Consider the following 22,593-nt stretch of genomic DNA (forward strand, 5'->3'; position numbering starts at 1 on the left):
GCTAGGCACAGTGGCTAGGTATACCCACGATACATACATTTTGAACTTTAACGATTAAAACTAGGTTGTTAGCGTTTTTCGTGTTTTCCCCTCTTTGAAAAGTAGGATTATGAGACTGAATTCCTGTAGGCTGGGGATTTTAACAAATTTTCTATTTCTAGCCCCGAGTGGTTGGCGCTTAGTACACACTCAGTAAATATCTAATGAGGTGACAGAAGTCTAACTTGTAGTTGATTTAATACAGTGATTCTTGGGGTTCCTCTAGTTGCTGATGGCTTATATTAACTCTGATTTTTAATGGTGGTGACACAGAGGATCCCAAGCAGGGGTCACACTTCACTGGAACACCTTCTGCCCATCCCCTTTCTTTCTAGCATCTGACTATCCCACAGTCCTGAATCTTCCCTCTGCCCCAGACACTACTATTTATTCTGCTTAACTCAAGGCTCTCATCACAAGGGCAGGCTCTCTGGACATGCCTTTGTCTTCAGCCTCCTCCGGGAACTCTCCCTACATTTGCTCACCGCATACTCAGACCTCATGATGATTCCCAAACTTCTCTGTCAATACTCCCTTTGACTAGAAACCTTGGGGTTTTTTCTCAATACCTCCTCTTTAAATCCATCTTCATTAAACTTTTATTGAAATGGTCAAAAATGACCATTATTGTCTAGTCTAGTATTTCTTAACTGGGAGTGACCTTGGCCCCCAGGGGCATCTTGGCAATGTGTGGAGACATTTCTGGTTGCTACAACTTGGCACGGGGCACGAGGCGGGGGGGTGGGGGCAGTTGTGTGACTGGAGTCCGGCCTGGAGAGGCCAGGGATGCTGCTAAGCTTCCTACTGCGAGCAGGACAAAGAATGATCTGGCCCCATATGTCAGTAGGGCCAACATAGAGAAACTCACACTCTAGTCTACTTATTTGGTGCTAAGCTGCCTAAATGACTCTCCTTCTTCTTACCCTTCCTTTCCCGTCCATGAAATGCCTAACTATACTCAGGCAAAGTGTGGATTTTGGATTTACAAATATTCAGACTTGTAGTTCTACCCAACCATCAAAATGGCCCCATAAATTCTAGCAGCACAACATCCAGGTTAACAGCTTAAAAAGTCTTTGTCAGATATGGGTCATTGATTGCAGGGGTCTGGCAAGTGTAGGCATGGAGGCAAAGAGAGAGGCAAAGGAGTGGGGAAAGGGTCCTGGTGGCACAGCCTGTGGGTAGGACCCAGCTAGGCAGCCCACAACTCCCGAATCCTCCAGCATCAGTCCTCTTTCCAGGAGTGTGTTCTGTCCTTGGAAGACGTGCCCTCTCCATCAGAAACCGGCAGCCTGCAGCCCTCAAGCCGGGCAAGCTTGAAGAGCAGATCTAGCCGCCAGCCTGAGAGGCCATGTGGGACCACTCTGTCCGCCATCTGCGGTCTCTTGTTCATACAGTTAGTGCCAATTAGCTCAATCTCGGCGACAATTACAATTTGGGGGAGGGGCTAGGGGATTGAAGACATTTCTGGTGGTGGCGCTCTTCTCCCAACCTGACCAGATCTTACTCCAAGAAAACACGTTATGCTTCCAACTCCAGAATTCAGAGAAGCATGGTTCTGCACCCTGACAGTCTGGGGAAAAGCTCATGTTACTGCGCAGCAATGACTGTGCTTACAAGTTACAGAAGAGACGGGCTCCTCTTGCTGGGGTGTTACACATGACTGAAGAAGAAGGCCCCTGAGAGTCTAAGGATGGTGTCTTAGCTGGATGAAGTAAGTGTGGGAGTGCTCTGTACCATGGACTCACTGACAGGGGATCCATAAATGCATGCTGACTCGCAACTGCCATGGCACTTTACCTTTATAAAGCACTTTTACATATGAGTCCTTTCATAGCCCTCATGACAAGATTCTACTATCTTCATTTTACAGGTGGGAAGCCTGACGTTCAGAGACCATGAACGCCTGCCCTCTCGATGCTCAGCCTCAGACCTGGCAGGACAGTCTGCCCTTCTATCGAGGCCGCCATTCGGAGGCCCCTCCCAATCCCGAAGCCCCCATCCTCAGCTCCAGGAAAAAAGAGTCTTCACCTTCCAGTGTGTTCCTGCGGCCATCGGCGCCAATGATGACATCAAACTCAAAGTCCGACAGACAGTGGTCTGCAGGGAGAAATTCCGCCCGCCAGCCGATTTCTACCAAAACAGAAAAATGGTTTGAGTTGGCAGAGAAAGGTGGGAGGTCCCTGCAGTGTTGGCCGGGAGAAAGGGGATATCTCTAGGTAGAGGAACCCCAGATAGAGCTGCCAGGGAAAGACCCAGAGTTCTCCTGATTCACACTCGCATCTGGAGACCTTCTGGCTTCAGTATCCGTTCAATCCAGGAGAAGGTAAACCAGCAGCGCCCACCCCATGCCTGATTTAACCGGTTTCTGTAAAGGCTGGGAGTCTATCAATGGTCCTCAGGCCAGTCCCACTTGAACCCTCTTTGTCTCGGTGCACTCTACCACATTCTCTTCATACTCCCATACAGTCCTCCTTGTCCTCCCATTACTGACCAGACCCAAATGATGGATGTGCAGGGTGTCCAGAAACCAGTTCGAATTCCCACTTCATTACACTCAAAATGTTCTGTTGGGCAGAACAGAGCCTTTGATGGGAACACTTCCAGGTAAAACCTTGCTGGTCATCCAGAATCGGGTCTGGGAGAGGCTAAGGGCACCCGTATCTCTGGAAGGTCCCTAAAAGATGCTGTCCTGCTTCAAAGGCCACCAAACGCCTCTCCTACACTCTGGAATGTTTTGGACGGAGGACAGGAGAGGTCAGAGCCCTAATGAGCCCATGAGACTCTGAGGTCTCCGACACGAAGCTACCCAAACCACAAGCCCTACCTAGTCAGCAGCGGCTTTTGGCAAGAGATAAGCTGCAGGGGCATCATGAACAAACTCTCGGACCACAGTGTGTGTGAGACCCGCATCTACATGAACATACTATAAGGAAAAAGAGCAACATAGCTAAATAAGACATCACCCGCCATAGGTGACTTCTGTGGTCGGTAAACTGTGCTTCAGAAAGGCTTCAAAATATTACATACCAAATAGTATCATGGGCACTTATTTCATGTTTGTTCAAGAAGCTTCACTTTTTTTTTCTTTACTGGATTTTAAAATATCACATGGGCACAAGTGCAGCCACACGTCCGTGTGTGTTTCCACACAGCCTGAAGAATGTAGGAATGAACTCAACAAACAACTGCATCTAGGTCTTCTATCCTAATTACCTAGTACTTCGTTTGTCAGAGTACCACCTCCCACTGACACGGTAACCAAATTGTAGGCTTAATGGCTTGATAACTGCCCTGGGAGGAGAAGAGTAAACCTAAGGTGGCCCCGTTGGGCAGAAAAGGTAAAAACGTCCTTTGATGGGATTATGCCCAAGAGCTCCCAACAAGAGTAACTCTTATGGGAACATTCTCTGAGAGCTGCAAATGGGATCTCCACTTGCCAATATCTGACTTGTAGACATAAGAGGAAGATTATACTGTACTTTGATTTTCTTGATCTTCAGGAGGCTCTAGAACCTTCACGAACTCCACGTTCACGTGGATTTCAACTCCCAGCATCAGGGCCACCTTGAATAGGATGAGCTGCAGCTGACGAATGCCTGTTAGGTAGGAAGGGGGAAAGAGAAGAGGTGTCAGCAGCCGTGCCTGAGTGCCTCCTGTATGCAGGGTACTCTGCAATCGCTCCTCGGTGATCTCTGAGCAGAGCAACAGACCAACTCACTCACGACTGAGAACTAGCTATGCACCGGCCACTCAGCGTTTTCACATTTAACCCTTACTGTGGGATAATTATTCCCATTTTATAGATGAGAAACTGAGGCTCAGCGAGGTGAAGTGACTTGCTCAAGGTCATACCGCAGCAAACTAGAACATGGACCCAGATCTGTTTGGTTCCAAGACTGTGCTCTCGCTTTTAGAAAATGCTCTCACGATGGAGGCTCTCCCTTTCCTGCCTCCTCCCTGAGAGGGGCCAGACGTCTGAAAAGGCAAAGACGGAAAGAGGAGTAGACCTGGAGAGTAATGGCCACAAGTAAAGTCAGTGACGAAATGGTTCATTTTGTGGGGGACTGGGCCTAAGCCCTTAGCCATCCAGGGTCAGCATGAGGGGGATTTCTCTTCACAGAGCTGGACTCATGGTAAGTCACCTCATACCCACTGTCCCAACTGCCCCGATGAGTGTCACTAACTCGTCCCTGGTCATTCAGCCCACATGGGTCTGTCTCTGAATATTCTACTGTACAGTGTGAAACTCTCTGTATTTTGTAGGCTTTGTTCACTTAACATTTATTGAGCATCTACAGTGGGCCAGGTGCCATGGTAGGCATAGAGACACAGAACACACTCTAGTGGAGGAAACACAAGTGGACAGGTGAGGGCAGGCCACCGTGGTTGGAGGGCAGGGGAGTGGAGAACAGGGCCGGAGTTGCAGTCCAGGAAGCCAACAGAGTACCAAATCCCACAGACAGATTAGGGATTACGACGACTGCAAGAGGCCAGGGCACTTGAGAGTTAGGAGGCTTCTAGGAGTGGAAATCTCAGCGAAAATCTCCTTCACAGGAGGTGGGGAAGAAGTCAGATCGCAATGGAAGGAGTCATGGGTGGGACACAGAGACAAAGTCGATATCCCCTCTTTCTACAGTAAATGTTTTAAAATAAAAAAAAATTAAGGTAATAAGAGAGGGTAGAGGGGCAGTGAGGTAAGGGTCAGGAAACCAAGAGGGAGCAGAGTAGAGCTGAGCAGCCTCCTCAGCCTCAGACATGGCAGGGAAGGCAGGAAGGGATACTCAGGTGGAGGCCAGGGCAGGAGGACGGAGAGGGGCTGGCGCTGGGAGTGCCCGCCAGTGGCTTCTCCTCCCCAGAGCAGAGGAGGAAGGCCATCTGCTCAGAAGGAGGAGGCTGTGGTGGAGTTTTGGAGCAAGCACATGGGAAGAGGAGGAGGGTGCTGACACAGGACAGTTGGGAACTGATGAGGCGTGCTGGGGGCTGGGGCACAGCTGGCCTGGAGACCAGCATCGGTCTGAAAGGAAGCCAGTCAGCTAGGGCTTAAAGAATCTGATCCCCCTCCTGCCTGGAAATGGCTTAGGCAGCGGCCTGGCCTCTCCTCATCATTTCAAGGCTCCTAATCTAGCTTGTTCTAGCACACAATAGGTGTTCAGCAAATTCTCCTTGCCTCCCTTCTCACAGCCAACGGAACCACTCTTAACAATGAGCGCCCCAAATGTCAGAATCTCAGATCCGGAGTCTTGCCAGGGTTTCTGAACATGGGGAATTTTCTGAGAACCAGGGATTAAATGGGAGCCCCATCAATGGGGCAGAGAGGGGCTCCCAACCCGCAGGGAAGGCAGCCCAACAGAGGGGGCGCTCGCAAGGTCCCCTGGTGCCCAGCTCTGCCTCTCAGGAGCGCTCAATGGGAAAGTGGTGCTCAATGCTGTAGTTCTGAATTGGGCACCAACATACATTTTTCTGTGGGTGGTAGAGAATATTCCCGAAAGCTGACACTGCAGCCTTCTGGGCAAACCCAAATTTCTTTCCAACAGACTCCTGGAATTTTCTCATCCCAGAGTGGGAATAGTCTGGGGCCACTGCTGATAGGTTCCCCTGTACCCATGACTAAACTACACACTATGTGGCTGACCACTGTCTTCAGTCATTCTTCTGAGCCCCACACCCTTTCCCATCGGTTCCCGTCCTCGTGAGAACATGGCTCTCAGGGCTCTCCTGCCCCCCACGGGTTGAAAGAAGGCAGCTCTGGAACCTGAAGCTGCGGATGCCAGCTGCCTCTTCCTCTTGCTTGCTGTACGCCAATGGAGGCAAAGCATTCCTGGGTCTCTACTACCGGGCAGGCACAGTGGTAAGCACAAACTTGACCTCACCTACCTGATCCTCTCGGCGGTCCTGGGGGGCAGGCATTCATCACATGTGAGGGAGACAAGACTTGGGACTTTCAGAAGGTAAGGAATTTGACCCAAGTCCCACAGCAAATGGGCAAGACAGATTTGGGGCCCAGATTCTGTCTAAGCCCTTGAACTCTCCCCACAGTGTTAACTTCCCTGACATTTATAGGACAGAGTTTTATATACGAAATGGCTAGAGGCCTCCTCCCTACTCAGCACGAGAGGGAAGTCTGTTCCGCCACAGCCTTTCTGCACAGATCTTGCCTCAAGAGACCCAGGCTGGAGTAACACAGAGCAGAAGGGCTTTAATGTTCTCCTGAGTGTGCTCGGCTGCAGGGAGGGCCCAGGGCCTGAAACCCGTGTTTCCTACTTCCCCCTCCTTGACTGGGTGAACCCCTGTCACGATGCCCTCTCTCTTTTTAAAACGTAAGGGAACTTCGTCCGGGGTTGTCAACTGTGTCATTCCTCTTCTAAAACCTGCCACGGTTTTCCCCAGAACCGGCAGCACAACGTCTATGTGGTGCTCGACACCCTGGCCCATTTCATGGTTTTGTGTGCCTCCCTCATCTGAACTCCTCTAGCAAGTGATGGCTCTGTTAATGCGCCGTTTATTCCTGACAAGATCTCGCCGAGCCCTGTGCGAGTGCAGACCGTGTTACCCACCTCTGATTCTGTTCCCCATATTTCATCCATTCATTCAGCAGAAGTTGACTGAGCATCTTAAATGTGTCAAACACCCCTTTATACCCTGGAGACACTCCGGTGAGCAGGGCGAGACACTCCGGTGAGCAGGGCAAGCCACAGGCCCCAACTTCATGGTGCCTACGGCTCGGTGGGGCAGACGCAGCCCAGAGCTAGCGTAAGGCACAGAGCAGGCCCTTCACGAAATGTCTGCCGGTCGAACGTACAGACCCCCAGGGATGTGTAAGCTGGAACATCGTGGAGACTCAGTGTGGAGAGATGTGCCCCACCTAGGGTTGGCCCCGTGGGCTCTACTCACTGATGTGGTCGATGGAGCCAGCGCAGAACTTCCCATAGAACTTCTTGGCTCCCAGGCCCCGCAGGTCATGGATGGTGAAAGGCCACAGGTGCAGCACGTTGTTCCTGGAGAAGGTGTCCCTCTTCTCCACCACAACCACTTTGGCCCCTAGGTAGGCAAGTTCAATGGCAGTGCGCAAACCACACGGTCCTCCCCCAATGATGAGACACTGCAGAGGTAAGAGAGGAGAGAGACATTCAGTGACCTCTAGCACTGTGGACACAAACCCCTTGCCAACAGCTAACAGGTCCACCAGCAAGTAGTAAATGAAGCACCAGTTAGGACCTAACATTCATCCACCCAAGGTACCTCACCTGTGGGCCTAACCAGTCCCCGCGCCAAACCCTGGGAGAGACACAGAATCCAGGGACTTGATGGAGGCACAGAAATATATACTTGAGGTTCTGAGTCAGACTAACCTGAGCTTAAAGCCCAGCTCTGGCTTTTGACCTCTTAGCTTCCTCATCTGGGAATGGCTCTACCACTCTTTCCTCACAGAATTATCAAAAATAAGACTGCTTTTAAAAAGCTCTGGTGCATCACTGTGACCTCAGATGAGGCAATGGTTTCTTAGATGTGATAACCCTAGCACCAGCAATGAAAGAAGAAAGAGATAAATTGGACTTCATTCCTAAAACCTTTTATGCTTGAAAGGCCACCATAAGAAAGCAAAGAGACAGCCCACAGATGGGAGGAAATAGCTGCAAATCATAAATGTGATTAGGGACTAGTAGCCAAAATACATAAAGAATTTACCAACTTAATAATAAAAAAAGACGACCCAATTAAAGAGCAGGCAGATAATCCCCACAGAATTTTTTTCCAAGAAGACATGCAAGTGGCCAATAAGCATGGGAAAAGATGCTCAGAGTCATTAGCCATCAAGGAAATGCATATCAAAGCCACAATGAGATACTAGTTCATACCCACTAGGGTGACTATCATCAAAAAGACAGACAAAAATAAGTGTTGGCAAAGATGTGGAGAAACTGGAACCCACATTTGTCGCTGTCAGGCATGTGGATGGTACAGATGCTTTGGAACAGTTTGGTGGTTCCTCAAAAAGTTAAACAGAGTTGCCAGACGAGCCAGCAACTGTATTCCTGTGCATCAGCCCGAGAGACATGAAAACATACATCCACACAGAGATGGGCACGTGAATGTTCATGGCAGCATTATTCATTATAGCCAAAAAACAGAAACAACTGAAAAGTTCATTAGTTGATGAAGACACAGAATGTGGTATGTCCACACAAGGGATGATTCAACCCCAAAAAGGAACGAACTACTGAGCTATAGATGAACCTTGAAAACGTCATGCTAAATGAAAGAAACCAGACACAAAGGGACAGAGACGGTATGATTCCATTTACAGAAAATGTCCAGAATAGGCAAATTCATGGAGACCGAAGGGAGATTAGCGGTTGACAGGGCGGAGGAGGGCAGTGGGGAAGGACTGCTCGCTGCTGTGTGGTTTCTTTTTAGGGCGATGTTTTAGGATTCAGTTGTTGTGGTGGTTGCACAACTTTGTGAATATATTAAAATCATTGAATTACACACATTAAAAGGGTGAATGATACGGTATGTGAATTAGATCTTCATAAAGTACTTACAGGATAAGAAAAAGCTCATGTTCAGGAGTTTGGTAAAAACTAGGGTAGATGCTCTTGCCCTTATCACTGAGACCCAGTCCCTGTTTTCTAGGGACTCTCCATCTAGTGGCAAATTCAGGCTTGTGGGATAAGAAACCAGAACGCTTTGTGGTTGGTTCTACTGGGGCCCCAGAAGAGGAGATGCTGACTCTGCCTGGTGAGCAAGAAAAGACTTCGCAAAGAAGGTCTTTAACAATGATCACCATCACCGCCATCCTCACTGTCACCAGAGCCTGCATGTGTTGAACATTTACTACGTGCCAGACACCCAGTTCACACGCGTCACGTGTCTTAGCAGTTATTACCCCCAGCACATCGGAGAGGGAGAAACTATTATTATCCTCATTTCACAGATGGGAAAACTGAGGCACAACACAGCTAGGTAATGGGGCCCTGGTTTCCCAGATCCAGAGGGACAGAACCAGGCGGCAGACCCGGGTGGTCTCGCTCCAGAGCCCATCATACTGCAACTATTAACTTCTGTCCTACTTCTGCCAGGAATAAAGAGAAGAAAGAATGCTTCTGCAGAGGGGTCACCCATTCCAAGAGAAAGAAGTTCCAGGTGGATGGAGAGGAGGAGACTTTGGGAGAAGGGAGAGGAAGGAGAGGAAAGAGATGAAGGTCAGTCCGGAGCCAGGTGCTGAAGGTCCTAAACACCAAGTGAGGGAGTATGACCCTGGCCCCGCAGACACTGGGGCCATGGGAGCAGAGGCTGACAGAACCCGATTCTATACAGATCCCACACTAGGCCTCAGTGGACACCGCAGTGTTGAGCAAGACCAGGGTCTTCCTCAAGGAAGCCACAGCCCTATTAGGAGAGAAGGAACAACATGGAATGACCTAACCTGTTGTCCGGGGCAAAGCCCTTCTACTTAAACAAAGTCACCAGTACCATGTAAGGACAGAGGGAAACGGCAGTATTCCAGCTGAGAGAGTCAGAGGTTCCCATGGGTGTGGTAGGGCCATCCCCGTCCTACCCCCGAGGCAGCCCCTGAAGCACCTTCAAGAGGCAGAATCCCCCCTGGGGTGGGGTCTAGAGCCCTGAGGCCACTCCAGCAAGGCCACAGGGAAGGAGACCTGTGCGGATACCTCACTGCTCAACATTACAGAGGCATCTGGGAACTGCCCCTCTGCTCAGGATCAAACCTTATCTTTAAAAAATGCATTTCCCTTCCTCTAGCAAATATGCCGTCATCCAGTTATCACTCCCCTGGGGTCTCTGGGGTCTCCAAGGGAAAAGTACAAACAAGCCTATCAGAAACTCCCACACCACAATCTGTGTGGCTTGCTGGCTGGAACCTTCCAGGGAGTTTGTGGAAACCCCATTAGGGGAAATGAAGTCACTGCTGAGATACAGCTCACTCCAGAGATGTCGCGGAGCGGGTATGCAAATCCTTTTGCTTCCTTTCTGGTTGGAGCAGACCGGGGAGAACCACTCCTTATCTCACACCCGAAACAGCTCCTCTAGCTTGACATAGCCAGACCATGACGGGCACTGTAAAGGAAGATTCCAAGCCCTGACACTCTGAGGTTGCCGTTGGGGTTAAGCCTGGATTCACTGCATTTCTTAGCAGTTAGTGCATCTTTTCCTGTTTGCTGAGTCCTGTCACTCCGGGGCCGGGGATGCTGCGGGGGTGGGAGGATGTGGGGGGGAAGAAGGTCAGGAAGAGGAGGAAGGGGAGCCGTCCTGCTGTCCTGCGTCCTTCTGTCCACCAGGCCTGACCCCACACTGGTCTCAGAGCAAGGCAAGAGCTCCCTTTCCCACCCGTCGGGGGGCTGCTGGGCAGATTTCATGCCAACGGCAGCCAGCGTACTGTTGCCCACCCTCCCAACTGAACCTGAAACCCCACGGGCGAAAGCTCCATTTTCCCACCACTCTGGGCCCCAGCACATACTTCGGGCCTGAAATTTCGGAGACGCCAGTCACAGTGTAATCTCAAGTCAAAGCAAATACCTAATTATACAAAGGGAGAAAATTCAGTGCAGATGTTATCAAGACAGGCGAGAAGGCTTGCTGGCAGGGGCCAGCGGCTCCTCTGAGAGGACACTTGCTATGATTAACACGGGAACTCAGAATTCTGAGCAGGGGCCGAAAACTGCAGCCACCAAGGGGTCTGGTCAGAGAACAGGAGAGAAGGCGGCCGGCCCCAGTGTGCCCACAGGTGATGCTCTGGATGGTGGCCTTGGGGCAAACAGACCACAGGTGCAAAGGGTTGTGATAACTCAAGCTGAAAAAACTCCCCACATTTCCCACCCCCGTCTGGGCTCTCACTGCTGAGGATTTGTTGCCAAGGAGAGAAGACTTTTCATTAAAACCCAGCCTCGAGGCCTTTCTTGAGCCCCAAATTACACTGTACATTCCGTCCACAGGTTCTGTCCTTAATGCTACCCCAGAACTCAGCTTTGTGTGTTATAATTACCCGCATCTGTCTCCCAGGCCAGCGGGAGTGCTCCTCCAAAACTGTCCCCGCATCCTCCGCACTTCTGTATGCTCAGAGCCCAGTGCCCGGCCTGGCACACAGGAGGCTTCAATAAACAGCTGATGAAAGAATGAACTTCTCACACCCGCCCCACCCACCCAGTTCTGGCTGTCCGGTGGTCACTGGGATGTTCCGCTCATGTCATCCCGGGTTTGCGTCTGCATTTCCCACCCAGGCAGGGGGAGGTGCGGTCTGCCAAGGCCACCAGCATCACAGACGTCAGCAGATCAGTGTGCTCAGGCGACATAAATTTATGACCCGGGGGGAGTGGGGCAGATCCAACGCCAGCAGGAAGTCCATTGTATAGATAAGCTTCGTGGTGCTCAGGCCTCTGCATTTGTGCAGAGACAAACACCACTTGGAAAAAACAGCTCTTATTTATCAAGGGGTGGGAAGAGGGGACGAGGGGACTAGCCCACGGTCAAAGGCACAGATGGTGCATCGCGCCCGTGGCTGGGGCAGCCTCGGTCACGCGGGGCTCTCACGCCATCCCGGAGGAGCCCCACAAGCACTCCCCACTGCTTGATGACACGATGCAGCTTCCAATCCACAAGTGGGTGGGTGTCCTGGGACTGTGCCAAGAATGCGAAAGGTATTCAGTCCCCAGAGGGAAGCCCCAAGGGTACCAGGAGCTAAGTCAGGGGTTAGCTGTCTGGACACTGGATTTCCAATCCTCAGCTCTGCCTCCAATTTCCTGGGGAGCTGTGTGTGCAGACGTTCCCGGGGCTGGGGCGCAGAGAGCCAGCACCCGCAGGCAGATCGGGGCCAGCCATCCGGGAGCGGGCCGACCTCGCTGAAGAGGAGGATTAGAGTTTGTAAAAGGTATCATGCCCAGAACCTTCTAGGGGCCAGGCGCCGTCCCAGTCCCTTCATGTATGGCGTCCTGCGCACGGCCCTCCATGGTCAGCGTCACCTCCACTTTGTAAATGAGCGAGCTGAGGACCAGGAGAAGCTCAGCTGCTTACTCCAGGTGCCCTTATTATCCCCATTTTGGAGCAAAGAAACAGGGCCACACGAGAGTAAGATCGGCCACGTGAGGGGGAAGTGGTCAAGTCTGGATACAAATGGAAGCAGCGTGGGTCCCAGGCATGTGCTCTGAACCGTGTGTCTGACGGATGGGGAAGCAGACTTCAGGGGTGCTGTCGGGATGAAGCGAGGGGACTGAACGGAGCTGGGCTGCAGGCCAGGCGTCCGGGGCTGCTGCACAGAGGGCCTAAGCTCAGGTCCGGGCCGAGCCTCCTGTGCTGCCCTGGAGTGGACGGAGCTAGGGCTCGTGCAAGTCCAGGAAGCCACTTCAGCAGGTGCCATAGACGTGAGGGTTCGGCCCCGGGCCATGCAAGCCTCCTGCGTGCCTCTGGGGCACAGGTGGCCCCGGGCGATGAGCTGAGCCCTATGAGGTCCTGCGTGGTGCCATCTCCCTGCTAGTGTGCTGAGTGGTAGGCTAGCTCCCTGGGGTGGCACTCTGGTCCCCGGGGTGGTTTCCCAGCTTCACTGGCTCTTCAGACGAGCTGCTCATCTGAAGCCAGGCAGGAAGGCCCTGACTGCTAGTGGGTTCCCACAAGTGCAAACAGCCCATCTCAGAATCACGGGACAGGACGGGACGGAGCATTTTCCGATCATGGGTGCTAGTTGGGGGGGCTGGGAGATGGCAGGGGCTGGCCTCACGTCCCCATCCCACGGGGCAGCACTAAGGGGAGTGATGCAGCCACTGAAGCTTCTAGCTGGCAGGAGTCTCTGCAGGCTGGGTGGCTGGGGATTTCAAGGGCCACTCCAGGCAGGGAGCGAAATCTCCTTGGACTGGACAGGGCTCTGCCCCACTCCGGACTCTCCTGTATCTGGGTCACACCCAGTTATTCCTGAGTAACAATTAACACTGCTTATTGACTTCAGAAATTTACAGAAAGGAAAAGGAAAAAGATATCCTGTTCTCCCTGCCTGCTCTCAAATAAATAATGCAAATCCCTCTGAGAAGCTTTCCACTCCTCCCTGTCCTTCCCTTCCAGCTTGAGCCTGGGCTCCGAGGAGCAACTGTACCTGCTGGCCACAGGGGCTGGGTTTTCGGGGAGTTTCCTTTGACATGTTCTGCCCCTCGGCCTTGTGAGTTTGCTGGTACCAGACCGCAGGTCTGAAGTTCTACGTACAACCCTCAAGGCTGTGTTCCCTGCCTCTGGTGCTGTGGATACCTCATGGGATCGCCCCACCTGGGCGTGAGTCCCCTGAAGTCGGGCAGGCATGTCAGTCCCTGCCAAACCCCCTACCAGCAGCAGAGCCCAGGACTCCTCAGTAGCACCAACTGCACCCCGTCCGGCCTTTGTTGGTGCCCGTACCTTCAGTAATGGGAAGAGCAATAGTGACCAATCAGAGCATTGGTAACAGTGGGAATAAAAATCAGAGCCCGCACTTACTGCCTGCTTACAACATGCAGGTCTGTCTTGAGCCCTGTGTAAGAAATGCATCTCATTTCACTTCTACAGAAACCCTGAGTTAGGCATACTCATCATACTCATCGCTGTCTGACAGCTGAGAAAACTGGAGTTTGGGACGCTTATAGGACTTGTCCAGGGTCACAGAACTAGGGTAGGAGTTAACCAGTGACCCCAGAGCCCCTGCTTGAAATCATGAGCCTGATACTCACTCATCTGGGGCCCAGGGGGTACTAGGTGGCAGAGGATTAAGATTCTCCTCCTCCACTAGGACATGTAAGGACTCCTGAACACCCTGTAGGATTATGGGGATGTAAGAGAGGGCTGATGTTCCCAAATCTCAGAGACTGGCTGGCTGGGACCAGGGAAAAAGTACAACAGAGACCATGAGAGCTGGATTGTTTGAGGATTACCTGTGATGACTTACATCAGCTTGCTGGAAGGATAGACTGGAGACTCTGTGTGATAAGAAAGACCTCTCTAGGGGAAGGCACACAAGGCCGAGGTGTAGAAGAAATGACACACTGAGGTCTGGGCCAGAAAGAGGGTTTGGAGAGAGTGGGGAGTCCTGCTTCCACCCATGTCCCTCCCCCAAAGGAGCAGAAAGGTCCTTCTAAAGTCAGGTCATTCACTCCAGCTCACAACCTCTAGCATCTTCCCATGGCACACAAAGCTCAAAATCGGACCTTATCATGGCCTTGGGCCCTACATGACCCTCCCCTCCAATTTTTTTCTGTCTTCTACTCCGACCACACTTCCCTCCCTCTCTGCACTTCAGCCGTAATGGCCTCACTAAATACACACAGGGCCTTTTCCATTTGTTTTGCCCCCTGTATGGAACATCCTCTCCCCCAAATTATATACATAATCTATAAAATAAACATATAAATTATATAAAATAAAAAATATTTATTTTCTAATACAAAAAAGGGAATCTACTACAGAAAATATATAAACTTAGTTTTATTTTCCTTCATGTTAACATTCAGCTTTCCAAACAGCATTTTAAATGTTGGTAAGTATTTCCAAGCCTACTTGTATATTTTTCCACTGCGGACTATTTTTTTTCTCTTTGTAATCTAGTAGCTTTATGATATTTTCTTTGCAACATTTTCCCAAAGGTTTTCAAATATCAGAAAAGTTGAAAGAATTTTAGTGAACAACCAAGTACCTACCACCTAGATTCTATAATTACATTTTACTCTCCCTTATCACATATTTATTCGTCTGTCCATCCCTCTACCCATTCATCAACTTATCTTATTTTTTTGGTGCATTCCAACTAAATTGCAGAATCAGTACATGTCCTCCCAAATACTTGAGGATGAATATCATTGACTGGAGTTCAAGATTTGTACAAACCCTTTTTGTTTTTTTAAGATAAAATTCATATATGATGAAATGCGCATATCTGAAACAGATGCATTTGAGGTGACAAACTATACTCTATTTTGCCTCTTGGAACATGGGTTTCTCCCCACCAGTGGTCTTTCTTCCTGAGAGTTTCTGTCCCCTCTGGTGCTGGCTACTTGGTGTGTGCAGTTATCAGCCAGAAGTTTCTAGTCAAGGGGCAGGGTCGGGGGCTGAGCAGCCAGCTGTCTTGGCTCCCTCTTCTCCCTCAGGAAAACAGAAGTCCCAGGCCCTTCCGAGACCCCAGAAAAAGGGGTGTGGAGGAATCTCACATTCCTTGAGGAGGAACAGGGGGAAGGAGCCTTCTGAGATGGGCTGAGGCCAATTATATTCAAAGTTAAGAAATCTCAGGCCAGTTCTAATCCATATGTGGGGAAAAAGCAGAGCTAAGACACACAAACAATCGAGCATCCAGAAATAGACACACTAGTTCATGTTTATCACTTTCTCTTTTTGCTAAGGCTCTGAGAGCCTGTGAAATCAGTCAGGTAGGGGTCCCCAGCGTGTGTGACGCCAGCCAGCACTCCCACCGGAACCTAGCACGCCAGGGCCACAGCTGTAACTAGTAGGAGGCAAAGCCCAGACTCAGACCCAGGCACTTGGCGCTGGAGACCTTTGGTCACTGGCCTCGGACAGCACTGCGGGTGACAGGGGCAGGGAGGTAGCAGACTGGGAATCCACACAGCCCTCCTCTGTGCCAGTAAATTCTAACTCAGTGTGACCTGCCCAAAGGCAGAGATGTGTCTGGCTTGCTTTTGTGTCCCAAGCACCTAGCCTGGCACAGGGTTAGTGCTCAGCAATGATTAGAAAAAAAGAGAGGTGAGCCTGTTGTTGGGCCCTGGGTGGACCAGCACCCTTGGGGGGCCAAGCAGGTGAGGGGACAGGGAGAGCAGCGGCGCTGGCAGGATCCAGTAGGAAAATTATGGCAATGGCAGGATGCCCCTTCCCCTGAGACTGTGGTAACTTAACCCAGCGAGAAAGGCAGAACCCAAGCTGAGAACCCACCGAACCACACCTTCCCAGCCTGGAGACCCCAGCCAGAGTCACCCGGTGGCCAACATTTCTCCTCAACAGGGACCGTGACTGGGGACCACCTGAAGTCAGGAGAAGCACTGCTGAGTACCTTATACAAGCCGACCTGCAGCAGATGCTTCCAGTACACGAACTCATCTCCACTGTGAAGGTGGCGTGGCTTTTCCCACTGTGCAGCTGAGAGCCTGAGACTTGGGTGACAGGACTGAATAGAGCCGGCATTTACTGAACTTGAATTCTGTGTCATATGAAGCCCTGAGCTAAGGGCTTCATATGTGTTAACTCACACAAACCACGCAGCAGCCTCAAGTTAGGAAACCGAGACCCAGCATGGTAGCACGGAGTGCCCAAGGCTGCATCCCAGGAAGGAGGAGCTGGCATTCCAACCCAGGTTTCTAGTTCTGAAGGCCAGACTCACATCACACCTGCCGAAGATCAAACAGCTAGCAAAGCACAGAGCCTCGAGTCTCTGTGGGGTCCTCGGGATGCCGCCATCAGGCTCTTCCTTCTTATCTCCCCTTCTCGGAAACCTTTCTCCCATGTGTTAGGGTCCACTGTCCCTTTCTTTTTTTTTTTTTTTTAAGATTTTATTTATTTATTTGACAGACAGAAATCACAAGTAAGCAGAGAGGCAGGCAGAGAGAGAGAGGAGAAAGCAGGCTCCCTGCTGAGCAGAGAGCCCGATGTGGGGCTCGATCCCAGGACGCTGGGATCATGACCTGAGCCGAAGGCAGAGGCTTTAACCCACTGAGCCACCCAGGTACCCCCCACTGTCCCTTTCTGGCCCACTTCTTTCTCCCTCACCAGTACTCCGACTCCTCCACTGCGGCCACCTCACCCCGTGGCCACACAGGGTGATGAGCAAGGCTGGCCTTATCGGCTTCTCTTCTATAGGGTCTCCACCCTCCTGGGCAGGTACCAGATGAATATGGCTGAGGGTCTCAGCAGGGTTTAGTTCAGACATGAGAGCAGGTAAGGACTCCCCACCAGGGAACCAACCATTCACCTGGCTGCAAAGTAAGGTATCTAAGTTCTGAAGCAGGAAGGTCCCTACCCAGCTGTGGGACTTTTGGCACAGTGGCTCATTCCAGAGCAGGCTCCTGACCTCTGCCTTGACCACAAACAAGGAATCAGGGTAGCTCCTACCAACCAGGGTTGTGATGGGAGTGGAATCAATAAGATGCAGACCTGTTCCTAAAAGCGCCTCAGAAAGCACGTGGTAAGCATTCCATAAACGGTAGCATGACTGACAGCTCCTCTCCTCAACACCACCCCCTACCCCGCCCTTCCTGAGCAGAAGTTCTCCAGGTGAAAGCAGCATTTCCGCCTCCAAGATCTCACCATCCAGCTCACCCAGGGACATGCACACCATGGTCTGGCCAGTTTTGAGAGTGTTTCGCATTCCTTGGGGCAGCTGTGTTGCCTTTCCCGGGTATCTATAACTTGGCAGATGAGCCCTGCCTGGAGTCTGGGCGCTCAGGAGGCTGCCAGACCACTGGCCCCTCCACCAGCAACCTGCCCTGTGCCCCCCAAGCCCACAGGGGTGTGTACTGCCCAAGCCCAAGATCAGGGGTCAGCACACTTTCTCTGGAGAGGACCAGATAGCAAATATTTTAGACTTCTTTCCAACTTCTGGCTTAGATCATCCTTTCTGATACCTTCTTCCACAGCAACCCCTTTACCTTAGGGGATCCAAAGAGGTATTCATGACAGCCCAGCGGTCTTTGTCAGTATCTCCTGCATTCTGATGGATTTCCCTTGCTGCCCTTCACCCGCTGCCTAGAAGCCTGCCCTGGAACCTTGTACAGCGGCAGCTTCTCACCATTCATGTCTCAGCTCAAAGATCACATTCCTCAGAGGTATCTTCCCCACCCCACCCCCATTTACTCTTACCACCTTTTCTTGTTTTCCCGTGGTGCTTACCACGACCCTCCATCTCCTTTTTGTTTGTTAACCAGTTCGTGGTGTCTCTCTCTCCCTCCAAAGGGGAAACTCCATCAAAGCAGGTAACTTGCCCCCCTTATTCAGGCTGTGCCCCCACAGGCCAGAATAGTCCCTGACGCACGGGAGCTGCTTTGCCAAGGAAATACGGGAATCCAATCAAACCATACATTTACCCAAAACCGGGACACTTGCATAGATGAACCAAAATACTGCAGTCTATATTTATTGAGACACTATCTTGGGGGCTGTGCACATACTATCTTGTTAAATGAGACAGAAACTAACTTATGAGATAGGAACTATTTTATCTCTGGTAACACTGAAGGTCCTACTGCTCAGAAACATTTATCTGCTAAGAGTCAGCTAAGTTCAAACCCAGGTCTGTCCAACATGGCCCCAAGCTACTCATAACCATTCTTGCTTAATTTTACTGGGGTTTTATCAATTTCGTGGGTACACAGATTATCTGTGGCCGATTAGAAATGCCAGTAAGTAGTGATATGCCTTTGGATTTTTCAAATATGGAGGGAAGATATTGTCTAAAATATGCAAGCGTGTTTATTAATGTGTTTCAAAGCATAGGTTTTGGGGAGAAGGAAAGAAAGGAAACTTACAAGGAGGCAGGGATTTTCTCGTCTTACCAGTACAATAGTTAGGGTTGGGTTAGGCAAACGACTTCAGACGCAGTTAGAGTGGAGAGCAAATCCTGACACTGCCCAAGGGAAAATCCATTTGGCCATTGCACCTCCATCCACCTCCTGGGGTTGGGAGACACATGCGGTACCCAACCCACAGAAGGCTGTGTAGGGAAGTCCCAGATCTGGCTGTGCCAACTCCCAAAAACACACCGTTGGTGTATTTACAGAGAGACTCCTTTCCCAGCGAAAGGACTTTACCCCTCACCGAAAACAGCAGCTAGCAGCATCTAACACATGCCTTCCGGGCCATTCTCACCAGGGCAAGGGGGTTCTGACTCCACTTGCAGCTGCCACGAAGGAAATGAGCAAACTTGCCCAGGAGCTCTTCCAAGTGGGTTACCTTACACTACGGAGTGGCTTGTAATTAAAATGTTTTCAAAACTGTGAACAGATCACAGTGTCTAGACATCGGGAGACTCCAACCCTACACCCTCATGCTGGCCCATGATTACAACCTGCTCAAGAACACGTTTTCTTTATCAGAGCATCTTCAAGGGCACATTTCTGGAAAGCCTCTCCTCGCAGCCTGGCTGGGGGCTGCTGGGGAGTTCCTTCTGCCACCAAGAGGAAGGCAAGCCTGGGCGTTTAGAGCACCCGCCCTCCGCAAGGGGCCCTGCCTGGGCCAGTGGAATGGCTGGGGCACCACCTTCTAGGTTGGTGTGGGAAGTCCACATATGGAAGGCAGGACTTCTGGGATTCAGAAATGTATTGCATCATGGCTATAACCCCGGAGGGGAAGAATTACCGTAAGCCTCGAGGTAGAACAAAGACACTGCTTTCCCAGGGCAAACACAAGGTAGAGGGGAAAGGGGGAGTGATGAAGTTGGTAAAGACATGGTTTCAGCTCTGCTGAGCTATTAAAAGGAAAATAAGGCATTTGGAAAACATTATTTTAGCTCCTGAAGTACCTGTTCCTACCCATGAGCCAAAGAGGAAAGGATGTTTGTCATTTATTCGTTCATGTGTTCATCCAAAAAACACTCAACTAACACATTTTTTTCTAGGCACCCTGCTGAGTGCTGGAGAGAGAAGGACACATTGCATGTTCTGCCCACAGGTACTCCCACTTTAGCACAGGGAAAAAGAAAAAAAAAAGAACATGAAGTTTCTTGAACAAGATGGAGTTCACCAAGCACATAATAGAGGGATCTGGAAAGAGCAGGGGCAGAAATCTGGAAGGAAGCCACTCTCAGGCTGGGTGAAGAGGTCTTGCTATCTGGGAATGAAAAGAGTTACACGAGACACACATAGCCCATAAAGAGATGTAGTTTCCAAGTTGTTGTGTGAGTGTCAGGTACTCAAAGAAAAATCTGGAAGGCATGTCAAAATCCCCATCATTGATCCACAGAGCCAATGGAGGAAGACATTCAGACTTTTAACAAGAACAGTCAGTTCTATTCAGTGGAAGTCTACTCTGTGTCAGGCATGGGATATGTCGATTTCATTCACTTATTAGAAACCTGCAGACTAGGCATCATTCTGACTATTTCACTGATGATGAAGAAGAGGCCCTGAAGTGTTAAGGAACCTGCCTGTGGTTGCAGGCTTCTGGTGATGGCCATTATGCTCTTTCTGTGATGCCCTTGGACCTCTGATCTTGAAGTCATTGCTCGTGAGAGAGGACAACATCACCCAGAGTGAGAGTATCCAATAGAACGGGGTGTCTCAGCTTTGACACTATGGGCATTTGAGGCTGTATCATTTGTTGCTGTGGGGTGCTAGCCTATGAACGGCTGGATGCTTAGCAGCATGCCTGGCCTCTACCAACTAGATGTGAATAGCAAGCCCCTCTCCCCAGAGCAGCACAATGAAAAATATCTCTATTGCCAAATGTCCCTGGGGGGCAACACTGCCACCAGTTAAGAAATATAATGTGAGCCACACGTGTAATTTTTAATTTTCTAGGAGTCACATTTGCGGGGGAGGACTGAAAAGAGAGAGAAAATTAATTTTTATAAATGTATTTACTTCAACACATCCAAAATATTATCATTTCAACATGTAATCAATATAAAAAGTACCTGATGAGATCTTGTACAATCTTTTTCTTTTCTTTGTAAGTCATTGAAATGAGGCATGCATTTTGTATGGAGAGCAGAGCTCAATTTGGACTTGCCACATTTCAAGTACCCTAGCCATGAGGGTAATGGCTCCCATGCCAGACAACACAGACCTAGGGAGAAAAGAGGGAGCTCACCCACACTTAAGAACGGGTGCACACAGAGGAGCAAAAGACAACGGTGAAATGGTCAGAGTATAATAGACAAGTTCTGGGAATGTTGACAGTAGAAACTTTTCTTTCCCTCTCCGAGAACTGCCTCTCCCTACCAGCAACCCACTGACCCTGTGGGATGGGGTGGGGCAAGCAGAGAGTGAAGAAAGGTATCTGGTAAGGAAGGGTGGAGGGGAAACCAGAGCGAGGGAGCCCAGAGGAGGGGGGCCCTGGGAGGCCCACCCACACAGCCAACAAGGAGTTAGGGAGGCTTTCAGGGAGGCAACTCGCAGACTCCAGCAAGTGAGGCAGAGTCAGGGAGTCAAACAGACACAGACAACTTGCCCACAATCAGGGAACGCCCAGGGTCCCCTCCACCAGCAGCGGCTGACACAGGGCTGATTTCAGCCCAAGGAACCACTAAAACAAAGCCCTCAAATCCACAGAGTCTTAGTCAATCTGGAGCCAGATCCAGGAAAATTGAGGCCCTTGCCTGGGCCCACTCAGCAACCATCAACATATCCTTCAAATCATCGTTCAAATGGTTGGGGGTTGGGGGCTTGCCACTGTCTGGACTTTTTGGCCACCCATCTGGCCACTGCTAACCTGACGGGAGCATCATTCTCCGCCTTGTGCCGATGGAGATTCAGGACCACACCGCTGGGAAGGGCCGGGGCCGTGACTCTTCACTAACAATTAAAGAAGAAAACTTCACTGAAGCAGTAATTCAAGTTCAGACTAAGAGATGGTCCTCCCTCGAATATGAAACCAATTCACTAACTGATGTTTAATGTTTAAATAAGGAACAAGAAACTGGAAACCCTTTGCAATTAAAAAGCAAACAGCTCTGTGGACCAAAGAAGGGAAGAAGGCACGTGAAAGGCAAGGGGGCAGGAAGAGCACAGAGAAGACAAATGGAAAGGGACAAGGGGAGAGGCAGATCCCCACAGAGAAGGGATGGCCGAGCTCATGGAGATGGGACGACCAGCCCCAGGCCTCAGGCGGGAGCAGGAGAGTGCTGTCCACCTCCACTCCAGAGACTGGGGCACTGCCCTTCAAAATCTTGGGGAGAAACACAGATCAGCACTCAGAGGCCCTCTTTGATGAGAATTAGCATGATGGCGGATCAGGAGCCCCGTCAGATATCCTTGAGAACCGGGTCTGGAGGGCAGCCTGGGTAGGCAGGTCAGAAGCCCACCAGGCCTTGGGGCTTGCACCTCTCCCCTTGCCCAGGAAATGGCACATCCGACCCTCTGAGTGGATAGTTCCAGAAGAGCACCTCCCCTTAGCTGATGTCTGGAGTTCTACCAGCTGTGCTGGGCACCCCTGAACTGTCAACGCAGCCCCTGCTCCCCACGCTCCCACCAGGCACCTGAACCAGGGAGGGGCACATTCCCTCGCACCGTCTGCCCTAACGGGAGATGTCATCCTCACTGTGCAGGTGGGTAAAACCGAGCCCCAGAGACCGTTAAGCCAACCTGTGTGGTGTCCACCATGTAACCGGCAGAATGAAGAGTGTGTGTTGTTAATACAATAACCTTAAAGGGGAAGGTTACATGTGGTACTTACACACACACACACACACACACACAGAATACAGGTGAAAAGGCTTTATAAATTGTAAAGATTTACAAATGAGAGCTATTAAGTTGACTCAATACAGACAGCATATTGTCCTCTCGATAGATTTACAGACCTCTGTCAACGGAACTAAGGCTGGCTTACAGAGCTCTTTCTAGTCTGTTATGCAACTAAGCCAAAAAAGGCACC

General features: G+C 50.7%; 1 protein-coding gene across 11 annotated transcripts in view; it reads right to left on the reverse strand.

Annotated features, from left to right (window-relative positions):
- The window catches only part of MICAL2 (microtubule associated monooxygenase, calponin and LIM domain containing 2), a 213,885-nt gene that overhangs the window by 126,333 nt on the left and 64,959 nt on the right, over positions 1–22,593 (reverse strand). For all 11 annotated transcript variants that reach the window (XM_046015436.1, XM_046015434.1, XM_046015435.1 and 8 more), the window contains exons 4-6: positions 6,934–7,141; positions 3,522–3,638; positions 2,071–2,172 (exon numbers count right to left, since the gene is read on the reverse strand). In XM_046015436.1, the coding sequence (XP_045871392.1) occupies positions 2,071–2,172; positions 3,522–3,638; positions 6,934–7,141 (427 nt within the window). The remainder of the gene's footprint in view (positions 1–2,070; positions 2,173–3,521; positions 3,639–6,933; positions 7,142–22,593) is intronic.

Source organism: Meles meles, chromosome 8 (assembly GCF_922984935.1).
Source record: "Meles meles chromosome 8, mMelMel3.1 paternal haplotype, whole genome shotgun sequence".
Taxonomy (NCBI): Eukaryota; Metazoa; Chordata; class Mammalia; order Carnivora; family Mustelidae; genus Meles; species Meles meles.